Source organism: Chinchilla lanigera, unplaced genomic scaffold (genome assembly GCF_000276665.1).
Source record: "Chinchilla lanigera isolate Chin_1 unplaced genomic scaffold, ChiLan1.0 scaffold00059, whole genome shotgun sequence".
Lineage (NCBI taxonomy): Eukaryota > Metazoa > Chordata > Mammalia > Rodentia > Chinchillidae > Chinchilla > Chinchilla lanigera.
This window is the reverse complement of record NW_004955460.1, coordinates 12,906,124-12,917,542: the sequence shown is the minus strand read 5'-3', so window position 1 is coordinate 12,917,542 and position 11,419 is coordinate 12,906,124. Positions and strand designations below refer to the sequence as shown.

The 11,419-nt window shown below is 56.3% G+C and overlaps 1 protein-coding gene across 1 annotated transcript in view; it reads left to right on the top strand.

The window, feature by feature from the left end:
* Positions 1-1,560: 1,560 nt before the first annotated feature.
* LOC102023785 (kinesin-like protein KIF19) overlaps positions 1,561-11,419 on the top strand; it is a 34,516-nt gene continuing 24,657 nt past the window's right edge. The window contains exons 1-7 of the mRNA XM_005397970.1: positions 1,561-1,596; positions 2,365-2,445; positions 4,957-5,067; positions 7,566-7,653; positions 8,282-8,418; positions 8,634-8,759; positions 9,748-9,942. Of these exons, the coding sequence (XP_005398027.1) occupies positions 1,570-1,596; positions 2,365-2,445; positions 4,957-5,067; positions 7,566-7,653; positions 8,282-8,418; positions 8,634-8,759; positions 9,748-9,942 (765 nt within the window). The 5' untranslated portion in view covers positions 1,561-1,569. The remainder of the gene's footprint in view (positions 1,597-2,364; positions 2,446-4,956; positions 5,068-7,565; positions 7,654-8,281; positions 8,419-8,633; positions 8,760-9,747; positions 9,943-11,419) is intronic.

The window sequence follows — 11,419 nt, the reverse complement described above, 5'->3', positions numbered from 1 at the left end:
TTTTTTAAATGTGCTGTTTTTCCAACTTTATGGCAGTGGGAAAAAAAGGTATACAGATTTTTGAATAGCTTTCAGAAGTTTTTCATTGTTCTAAACTCAATTGTAATTGTTTTATGTGATTTGTAAATAAAAGAATTTCTCAAACACTGGTGCGTGCTCTCTTCTGCAGTAGAGATGGACTTCCCAGGGCAGCTTCCTGCGGGGGAAGATCCTGACCTGCCCTGTGCCTGGCTCCTGAGTGAGAGGGTGGGTGTCCGGGGGCTCAGGTGTTGGGTGGGCCTAGGCCTCCCTGCAGGGCCTGTCTCCAGGGGCCCTGAGGCCATCAGGAGAGTGCTGGAACCCCAGACCTGGGTTCTCCAGCACCCAACACCCAGGCCTCAGCCTTGTTTCTCGGAAGGAGGCTGAGGGACATGGACAGTGGCGGGGTGGCAACGACTTTCTGATGCCCAGCATCGATCTGGACACCAAGGAAGAGAAGAATGCGGCCAAGCATGGTGCTGCCTTCTTAAGGTTAAACTCCAATTTGGCTCCCAAAGGAAGAGGCAGGGTCCTTCCTGTTGGGTGAGACTGCAGGCTTAGTGACCTTGAGTGAGTCCATCCCCACTCTGCCTTTGCCGTCTTCGCAGCTGTGGTTGGAAGCTTTGGCAGTGGGCTGAGGTCTGGGCTTCCTGGATCCAGGTTTTGTGATAGTTTGTCAAAATGCAAGAGCAAAATACAGGCACCACCCTGGTTCCTTGTTACTTGCGTGCCTGGCTGGATAGGTTTTTGGGGCAGGACCTTCTTCCAGGGGTGCAGTGGAAAGAGCCCAGCAGCAAATACACCTGGTCAATCCTTAATCAGGCCATGAGTGTGAAGGGCCAGAGAAAGGCTTAGAAATTGCATCTAAATAGCTCAAGCAGGTCATCTCAAGGTTGCTTTGAAAGGCATCTGGAAAAATGAATTCACAATATGGTCTGACATTTGCAGTTGCTATTTGTTCCTTTGAATGGGAAAGCTGCAAGGCCACTGGGACCTGAGATGACAAGGTAGCTCCGGGGCAGACAATGTCTCAGGTGACCCTGTGGCTACCCATCTGGGGCTCAAGTGGAGAAGGGCTCTGCACTGCAAAGAACAGATTAAGTCCATGTGCAGGGCAGGTGGCAAGTGGGATCAGCTGTGCACAGGGAGGCCTGTGGCACCCAGGTCGCTTGGCACTGGCGGCGTGCACAGGCAGGAAGGCTGCCCTGGGCTTCTGGCCATGGCTGTCCTGGGCAGATCAGATCAGGAGGTCTGCCCCACTGCCTGGGGCCCACTTACCTAGGAGTGGGTTGTCCTGACTGCAGAGAGGGTTAGAGGCGACACCAGGTTTGTAAACAAGCTCTCAGTGGCCCTGGCTTCCCCCTCCCCAAGGATTCAGCTGATGTCATGGGGCGGGGCAAGGTGAGCTGAGATAGGTCTCCTTGCCTCCGCCTCTGCCAGGCTAGCAGAAAGCACCAGCCAGTGTAGCAAGGGGCTGTCCTGGTTGGCACCATGCCCTCCCAGAATACCACTGGCTTCTCCCCAGCCCGGGGCAGCCCAGCCTTCAGGGAGATGGAGCCCAAGGATCAACAGCTCATGGTGAGCATCCCTCCCTCCCAGCTACCTGTGTCCTCTGTGGAGCATTCCCAGCCCTGTGCCCTCAGGGCAGGTCCTCTGTTTCTTAGCTTTCCCTCACTGGGGCCTAGTAACACCCTACCCCCTCCTCACCCCCCTGCCCTGTGAGCCCCACTTCTTGGGAACCTCAGGGGCTGCACCAGGACCCCAGATGAGGGCAGGCACCTACAGCTGGGTGACTTGGATCCTTAGCCTCATTGACGTTGGGGTGAACTAGGGACTTGCCCCAAGCCTGTAGCCCAGTCAGTCAGAGACCAGTGTGAGCAGCTACAGCTCATACATCATCCAACCCCAGGGCCTCAATTGGCCCCCTTGATAGAGGGCAGCCAGGTAAAGACCATGGACGGCCTACAGTTTTTCTCCTGGTAGACAGTGTTTTCCCAAAGTGCTCTCTGATGGCCCGATGAGCGGAGCTTGGTGTGCACTTTCTGGTGTTCAGTATTGGCCAGGTGGTAAGTTCCCTCTGCAGCTATGTGGCCTGGGGTACGTTACTTTACCCCTCTGCCTCAGTGTGCTGTGTGTTCAATGAAGAAGGTGACAAGGCTTGTGTTCCTCAAAGCATTGCTGGGGAGCACAAGCAACTTCCGGCAAGTGTTGAGGAGTTAGGACAGGACCAGGGGTTGGCCCTTCACTGCTTCTCCAAGAGGAAGAGCCAGGCAGAGTTGGGGTCTTGGGGAGAGGGACTGCCTTGGAAGAATGCCTGCAAACGCGCTGCTCGCGTCCTGCCCACAGGTGGCGCTTCGGATCCGCCCGCTCAGTGAAGCTGAACTGGAGGAAGGAGCCACCATCATCGCCCACAAACTAGGGGACCAGGTGAGGCAGAGCCAGGGGCAGGTCCATGGTGGAGCAGCTGTGAGGCTCAGCTGCTATGCGTGCTTTTCTCGTTTACCAAACGCTCTGACATGGGTGGAGCCAGGATGATGCCCCACCCCCACACCGCTGCTGTGGTGTAGGAAGGCCTGGTGGGACCCTGGAACAGAGCAGGGGACATGGAAAACTGTGCAGGTGGGCTTGACCTCAGGAGCCCTGAGAGCAGGAGGAGAAGGGGGGAGGACAGAGCTGGCAGGTCCAGGTCTAGGTCTAGATCTGTGGCAGAGCCCCACCCAGGTGGTTCCCTGAGCTACCCACAGCTAGGGAAGCATTTGCCTTTGGCTGTCACTTGCAAGAATAATGCAGAATTTGGGGAGGGGTGGGGGGAGGCATGCTCCGTGGGTTGGATTTTCCTGCTTGCCTTCCGTGCGTGCGAGTGAAATGTGGCTCTGGGGAGGGTGCTGTCATCATCTGTCAGCGTCAAGTAGGGAGACAGGAGACCTGACAGGAGCACAGCACACATGACCCATGTTCCAACAGGGTGAGACACCCCAAAGACGAGGCCAGCGCTCAGTGCCAGCAGGCAGGGCAGGGCTATAAGAAGCCAGCTCAGTCTTTAGCAGGGTATGTTTTACACCACACAGACTGACTGTGTAGTTCACTCTGCTAGTCATACAACATTTTCATCACCCAACCAGAGACCCCACTCCCACTGAGCTGTCATATCCCCCAACATGGCCCCTGGAAGCCACTGTCTGCTTTCTATCTGAATTCTGGGTGTTTGATATCTGTGAAACCCCACAGTGTGTGGCCATTTGAGAGTAGCTTCTACATAGCCTGTTGTTACTGAGGCTCATCTATGTTGTGACACGCTCACACTTTCCTGTAACTTTTTATCTTGAAATGATTTCAGACCAATTACAAAGTTGCAGAAACACTATAGGGCTCCCACATTACTGTGTCGGGATTTGACATCGCACTACACTATAACCCTGCCCTACTGTAACTTGACATGACCCTCTCCCCCGCATACTGACTCCTTTCTTCCCAACCCTTTTTAAAATTTTTATTTTGAGGCAGGATCTCACTAAGTCATTAAATTGCCCAAACTGGGCTCTAACTTGTGATCCTCCTGCCTCAGCCTCCCAAAGTGCTGGGATTACAGAGCATGTGCACCTGAACCTGGCTTCAATAATTTATTTCTAACAAAAGAAAGAAGTATTTTTGTGACCAAGCATCCAATGCAGCTGGTAAATTTTTGAGTACTCAGGGCTCAGGGGCCATCCCATTCACCCTTCTCAGCCCCTTGGCAGTGGATTCTATGATCACTGCCTTTTCACAGGGGAAAAAAACTGAGGCTTAGGGCCGAGTGACCTGTCCGAGGCCTCCTGTCTGGCGAGTCATGGAGCTATGCTGGGAAACCTGGCTTCGGGGCTCCAGAACCCGTGGTGTGATCACTAGCTCCACTGAGTTGGAGGCCGGTCCAATTTCTCCTGCAGCACAGGCATTGCCCACCATGGGCACACCCAGGGCTGCCTGTGTTGTCCCCTGCTCCTGGCCTTGGAAGGAGAAGGCAAGCAGAGGCAGCTTACGTCATGGAACAAGAGCTGGCCAGCAGCCAGGAGCAGCCCTGGGGATCTGGGTGCAGCCTGGCATTGACTCCCCAAGAAATTCTCCAGACTCTGGCCCTCCAGCTCAGTTTCCAAAGCTCTGACTAAAAGGGACCAGCTGGTGGCCAGATGGCATGCTCTTGGTGCCACCCTGCCATGCTCCCCAACTCTGTGGTCCTCCCAGAGGCCCCCAGCCCCTGAGGTCCCACCAGGCAGGCTACACTGTGATCTAGATGCCCCCCAATTCCCTAGGAAGGACTCCTTTCAGTGCTCTGTCCCCAGAGAGCCTCCTACACTTTGCTTCATAATTGCATATTTCTATGGGATGGGAGACACCCCAGGGGCCCCGGGCCCTGAGGAACAAAGCCACGATGGAGGGTTTGCCAGAATCCCTTTCTTTTCCCTGCCTGTGCGAGGGCTGTCCCTCTCCCCCTGAAAAGCTGTGGGGCTGCTGTGTGGGGTGAGCACAGGAGTGGGTGGCCAGCCCAGCACCCACAGCTTACAGAGCTCCTCCTCCTCCCCTGTCTCCTTGGTTCAGGGCAGGCTTTGTCACTGTGGGGCCTGGGCCCCGGGAGAGTCACTGCTGACGCTGGCCTGTTGTGCTGGGCAGGGTTCTACCAGTTGCCCTCCTGGCCAGCCGTGGTTTGTCAGACATTGATGGGTGTGCTGTGAATGCGGCGGCAGAGCCAGCAGGCTGCGGAGCTCACATTTGCCTCAGGGTGCAGGAGCAGGGGCTGCTACCTGGCAGAAGGGGAGTGGAGGGGTTGCTGGGTGGGCGGGCTCCAGTGCAGAGGCCCACAGCCGCCCTCACATCCAGGTCTTACCCTGGCCTGGTTCAGCATGGGGGCTGAGCCTGTTTTTGCGAGGGGTTCTGACCAGCCCTCCTCCGTCCCCTCCTTTTCAGGCAATTGTACTCATGGACCCTGGTGAGGACCCTGAGGACACCCTTCGCGCACACCGGTCTCGGGAGCGCACCTTCATCTTTGACATGGTTTTTGACCAGCACTCGTCACAGGTGCCCACTTGCCCACCTTCCCCAGCTCACTTGAGTCACCCACCTTCTCTCAGGGTCCCCATGAGGAAGGAGGTACAGGCTGGAAAGCCAACCAGGGACAGGAATGCGAGCCCTCCCAAGCACGGGCCGGCAGGGGGCTTCTCTTTAGTTCAGTCACTCACTCCCTTCCACAAGGGGGCCCTCTTGTGTACCGAGGGAGAGACCAGCTGCAGCCCGAGTCGCAGGCAGGCTGAGGACAGCAGAGGACTCTCGGTGCTGCTCAGTGTATCAAGCTTGGTGTGGGGTGGCTGGCGAAGGCCATTGTGAGCAGGGACATCCACACCGAGACCTGAAGGGGCACGAGCCAGCTGTGGGGCCAGGAAGGAGGGTCCAGCCCATTTCTTAGCTGTGCACCAAGGCTCCAGAGGTCACAGTGAGGCCAAGCTGGGTGTTCAGGCCAGTATCAAGTCCTGCTCGTCCTTATCCTTCCCACCAGTGCCACCCTCGACTGAGGACCCATGTTGTCCCCCATGTCACTGGAGCCTCCCTGTGGGGCCTGTATGCTCCACCTCCCAGAGGGGAGCCAAGGTCAGCTATGAGACTAAGGACAGGATTTGAACCCAGGCCTTTGAGCCAGGGTACAAGGTGATCTGTTGGAGTCAAGGCCCAGTGAAGGCTGTGGGACCCTGTGCTCACTTCAGTGTCCCCACCTCAGTGGTTTCCTGCTGGTAGAGAAGTAGAAAGTCAGTCCCAAACCTGACTGAGCAGCCCAGGCCTGGTGTGACTGGGTGGGAGGCATCCCTTCGGACAAGGGCAGCTTTCCACCACCGTCTGTTGTGATCTCCCACTCTGTGGGTTGGCAGGCTCTGCTGGGCAGACTTTCAGACACTGAGGCTGGACACCATCCACTGGGTGTCCCCAGTGGTCCACTCACTCAGACGTCAGTAGGTTCTGGCATTGGCTGGCAGCTCGTTCAGGTGATCTGCCAGGAGACCACCTGTACCTTCTCTGTGCAGCACGGGTTTTCTTGCAGCATGCTGGCCTTAGAGGTGCAAGAGGGTGAGGTGGACCCTAGAGCCAGCTGGCACAGAACCACCTGTGCACACCTCACGGTCAAGCAGTGCCCAGGGCTGGCCAGGCTCAAGGGTGGGAGATCAGACTGGGCCCTTCTGAGGAGAAGGGGAAGAATCTATAACCTCTTCAACCTGCCACTCTTTCTTCCACCAGCCAGCATACTGAGTCTGCCAGCTGGGCCCCAACAGCCCCTTCAGCAGGGATGCTGGTGGACCAGAGAGTATGCCCCTGGGTCAGCACTCCACATCATTACACAGCAGTGCAGTCCCAGCTGCTGTCTGAGCAAGTTGGTTTTTCTCACATTGAGGTCCTAGTGGCATCAAGGGTATGGGGGGTCCAATCACTAGCATTCATGCAGGAGCTACTGTGAGCCAGTGCTGTGCATACCTTGTTCTAGGGCCCTTGCAGTGACCTTGCAGAATACACGGGCCCAGATCCCCACTCTACCTGTGTGGAAAGGCCTGGCTTCCTGCCTGTGGTCTCATAGAGACCTAACCAGGCCCAGGCCTCGGATGTCCACAGGGAGAGAGAGACAGTGCCGGCTTTGGGGTCCCAGAGGAGCAGTAACTGCAGCAGTTTCACGAGCAGGACCCAGAGAAGGTGCCCAGGAGGTGGGGGCTGCTGCTCTGTCAGGCCAGCTGAACCTGCATGCCTCATACACCCGCCCTGATGGTATCTCTCTTTGAACTCCCTGGTGGGCAGGGAGCTCACTACCCTCACATCCCACTGCTAGTTATTGTAGTCTTGTACCACATCCTGTGAGCCCCAGATTGCTTGTGTTGAGTCCCAGTTTTGGCCCATAGAGATGGGTCCATGAAGCCAGGCGTGGTGGCGCATGCCTGTAGTCCCAGCTACTCAGAAGGCTGGGGCAGGAGGATTGCAAGTTCAAGGCCAAGCTGGATAAATTAGTGAGATCTTATCTCAAAATAAAATTTTTTCAAAGGGCCGGAGTGTAGATCAGTGGTAGAAGGCTTGTCTAGCATGAGTGACACCCTGAGGCTATCTGTAGTACTGCAATGAAAAAGAGGAATCATACTCTTCAAGAAAAGACTCTCAAGCCACCGCTCCTTCCAGAAACTTGTGTCCTTTTTGGCCTCTTGACTCCTGCAGAGACGCCCTGGGAGAGAATCGCTTGTGCTCACTGCTAGGGTGTGTCAGGCCTCATGGTGGCAGCTGTCATGCGCCTTTGTGTTTAACCCTCGAAACCAGGCTCGATCGAGTTCACCACCATCTTACAGCACAAGGCTCTGCATGGGGAGGCTGTGTGCCCAAAGTAGCCCAGCGACAGGACTGGGGTGGGAACCTAACTGAGCTCTGTCCTCTGTGTGCCGTGCACGTGTAGGGGGACACCACGTTGTCCACCACCTCACTGTCCCCTCCAAGCAGCCAGGCTGCCCACTCAGGCTGGACATCCTTTGACTGCTTGTCCTTCTGTCTGTCTGCAGGAAGACGTGTACTCTGCCACCATCCAACATTTGGTAGAGGGTGTCATTTCTGGATACAATGCAACGGTGTTTGCCTACGGCCCCTCAGGTACCATCCGGCACAGCGTCCCCAGGAGGGAATTGGGTTGGTGGCAGAGGAACCTTAACAGCACAGGAGTCTACATGCCGGGCCCTGGCTTCCTTTCAGCCACCCTGAGAGGTGGGGGGATTAACTCTGCTCACAGCTGAGAAGTAAGCCCAGGGATAAAGTGACTTCCACAAGGTCCTGGTGTGATTCTGGAATTCAACCCAAGCCCGCACTCTGCTACCCATGAGAAGCACAGATTTCTTCTCTGAGTCTAAGTTGAGTTCAATCAACATTTGCAGACCTAAGCTACCTTTCCCATCCCTCAGAAGTGGAACCAAAGAGGATCAGAGCCTGACAGGCCCCGCCCTAGTTCTGCTGTTGCACAGACGGGGAGACAAGGGAGGTAGCTTGTCCAGAGTAGCAGTGTTTGTCCATTTTACTTGTTCAGCATGCGCGTGCACGTCAGTGAGTTCTAGTACGAGCCCGACTCTGAAGGAAAGAGCAGCTGGGTCCTCATCTTCATGGAATGGAGAGTGAGGGGGTGAAGCACCTGCTGTGGACAGGCACTCCTTACCCATGGAGATATGTTAATTCTCTCACTGCAAAACAGCACATTTGAGCTTGTCTCAGGAGCCCATGTCTCCCGCAGGTGCAGGGAAGACACACACCATGCTGGGTATGGACACAGAGCCTGGCATCTATCTGCGGACCCTCACTGACCTCTTCCAGGCCATTGAGGAGACCCGGGACAACATGGACTATAGCGTGTCTATGTCTTACCTTGAGGTGAGCCTGCCTACCTGCCTCCACTGCCCTGTCTGCAAAATGGGCGCAATAGCTAGAGACATAAGCATGTATGTGAGGCCCCAGCCCTGTGTGTTACCCATGTGCGGACAGCCTGTGCAAAGCCTCAGCCTGTTTCTCCAGCAGCTCAAGGCCCCATGGTATGGAAGGGGCTCTTTGCACCAAACCTCTGTTCCCACCTCTCTGTTCTGCTCCAGATTTATAATGAAGTGATCCGGGACCTCCTGAACCCATCTTCTGGGTTTCTGGACTTGAGAGAAGATTCTAGGGGCAACATCCAGATTGCTGGCATCACAGAGGTCTCCACCTTGAATGCCCAAGAGGTGAGGGTCAGCCATACCCCGCAGCTCACGAAGTTCTGGTTCAACTTTGCTGAGCAGAGACCAACATGCAGCTCCATAGTGGGTTCCAGTATTGGGATCTGAGCTCAGGGAATGGCGATCATCTCTATGGTGACCACCTCTACTAGTATTCAGGGCAGACATCACTAATGGACCCACACCATACCCCCCACCCAGGCCACCTGCTATAGGCTTGGGCCTCTCAATGCAGCGCGCCAGGCAGTCCCAACCCCTTAGATCTGGATGGGTCACCCTGACCTAATGGTCACTCCTTCACCAAGGGCCAGCTTCAGACACATCCATAGCTCCATCTTCTCTCTGCCTCCAGTCTATGCGCCAGCCCACACTTGACACGCCCTCAGGGCGGGCCTCCTCCTGCCCAGGGAGTCCGCTGGCTCCTTCTCACCTCCAGAGTCAGTACTGACTCAGCGCTCAGCCCTTGCCCTGTATGCATGGCCGAGTTGGTCCAGCTCCGTCATTACCAGCCCTTCACGTCCCACTGTGGGCTTGCTGGGGATGCCGCCTTCTGTTCTCAGTCTCTCCTCATGTACCTCGAAGTCCTAGCGTGGGGATGTACACAGCGGGAGCTCAGCAGGCGCTTCCTGGCCTGAGTTCTACAGCTGCTTGCCTGACAGATGGGTTCCAGCCCCCCACCCAGCCAACCCCAGCAACTCTGCAGCTGCCTGGAATCTGAGACTGCTCTGGGCTCTGCGGAGAAGAGGTGGGGGATCCACTGGTGATGTCTGCTGTGGGTGGAGGATAGGAAGAGCTACTGCAGGCGTCAGAAATCTGCCGCTTCTGCTTGGCCACATGTGACTGAGTTTTGAATCACTTCCTGCTGCCAACCACTAATTGCCCCCGTCTGGCGGGGTGCTTAGAGCACCACCACTCCTCCTCTTTCTGGGTGTTCCTTGAATGCACACCTGGCCGCTCCCATACCCTGACCACCCCCTTCTGCCTCTGTCCTCAGATCATGCAGCTCCTCACCAGGGGCAACCGGCAGCGCACACAGGAGCCCACGGCCACCAACAAGACGTCCTCACGTTCCCACGCAGTGCTGCAGGTGACGGTGCGCCAGCGGTGGCGTGGCCCAGACCTGGCGGAGGAAGTGCACCTTGGCAGGCTGTTCATGGTGGACCTGGCCGGCTCAGAGCGTGCCTCCCAGGTGTGGCCCGTCAGATGTCATCACGCCCACTCCCTTGGGACTTTGCCAGTCCTTGTTGACCAGGCCTTCCATGCCTGGAACAGCGCCTGGCACGGAAGAGGCACTCACCAAGTATGCCGCCCCAAGCCCCCCGGGAGGCTCACCACCATTGCTCTTCCTGTCTCTGGGTGTGGGTGTGGGGCTCCTTGGCTATGGGACCAGTGGCCTGAGCAGTCCTTGAGTGCAGGGACCCGACCAAGGGCCAGGGACCAAGAAGGAGCTGACAGAGCCAGTGTCAGAACAAGGTCACCAGTAAGTGACGTTGGTCACACCTTCCAGTGTACCCAGCACTTAGCACGCACCAGTGCCATCCCAGGAGGGCAGCACTGTGCCCAGCAGACGGCACGGCACGGCCGAGTGACTCAGGATGGTGTGATTCGGCAGTGCTCAGAGCCAGGGGGCTGTGGAGGGGGCTCTGCGGGGCGGGCATGCAGGTGAAAGGTGGGCTTGCAGGTGGGTCATTTGCCATCCTAGGGTTGGCTGAGCTGGGAGGGGAGTCCTTCCATGTCAGAACACCCTGAGATGTCCCAGCACCAGAGCACAGAGTACGGAAGGCATAGCTGGTATGCAGACAGCTGCGGGAGCATCGCCGAGGAGCCGAGCACCACGGGGCAGATGGTGCTGGTCCGTGGGCAGGTGCCATCCTCAGGAAGCAGTGGAGACCAGACTGGCCTGGCCAGGGCTTGGTTCAGGCGACAGCACCACAACTGGGTCTGGGTCCTAGGCCCCTGCTCTCACTTTCTTCTACTTGCTGTGTGGCTTTGGGCAGGCCGGTCGCCCTCTCTGGGCCTTGGGACTTGAGCTGTATATCCAGTGACCTAGTGCTATCTTTGGGGTCTACTTGGCTCTCGCAGAAAATGTCTCATAAAAATTTGTTCTGGGCACAAGGTCTCCAGGAAATCTCCTATCCTGACACAGACACGTGACACAGTAGTGACTGCCCCTGGCTTGGTCACTCCAGCAGCCTGGCAGCAGCTAGTGTTTGCAGCTTGCTTATGCGCCCTCTCTGTGTACAGTACTGGGGACTGAACTTGGCCCTCCCCACTGAGGTACATCTGTAGCCCTCATTAATTAATGGGTTCCAACTTGTGACACTCCTGCCTCAGCCTCCTAGAATGCTCAGGTTACAGGCAAGTGCCACCCTGCCAGGCTTGTGCTGACCTTTACCCACGCTGTCCTGTGACACCCTTCCACACCTCTGCAAAACATGATGAGGAAATAAGGAGGCTGAGACAGACTGGGAGATTTGTCTGCAATAAGTAGTTGTAGCTGTTCTCAAGCCATGTGCCTGACAGGCTCTAAAACAAACCCTCACCTTTAAAAAGGAAGCTTCAATAATCCTTGCCTGATTTCAAACATAATAAAGTGCAGAAAATTTGGAAGATGCGGAGAAGCAAAAGGAAGAAAGTGAAGGCCCATCCCTGCCATTGTCACCAAA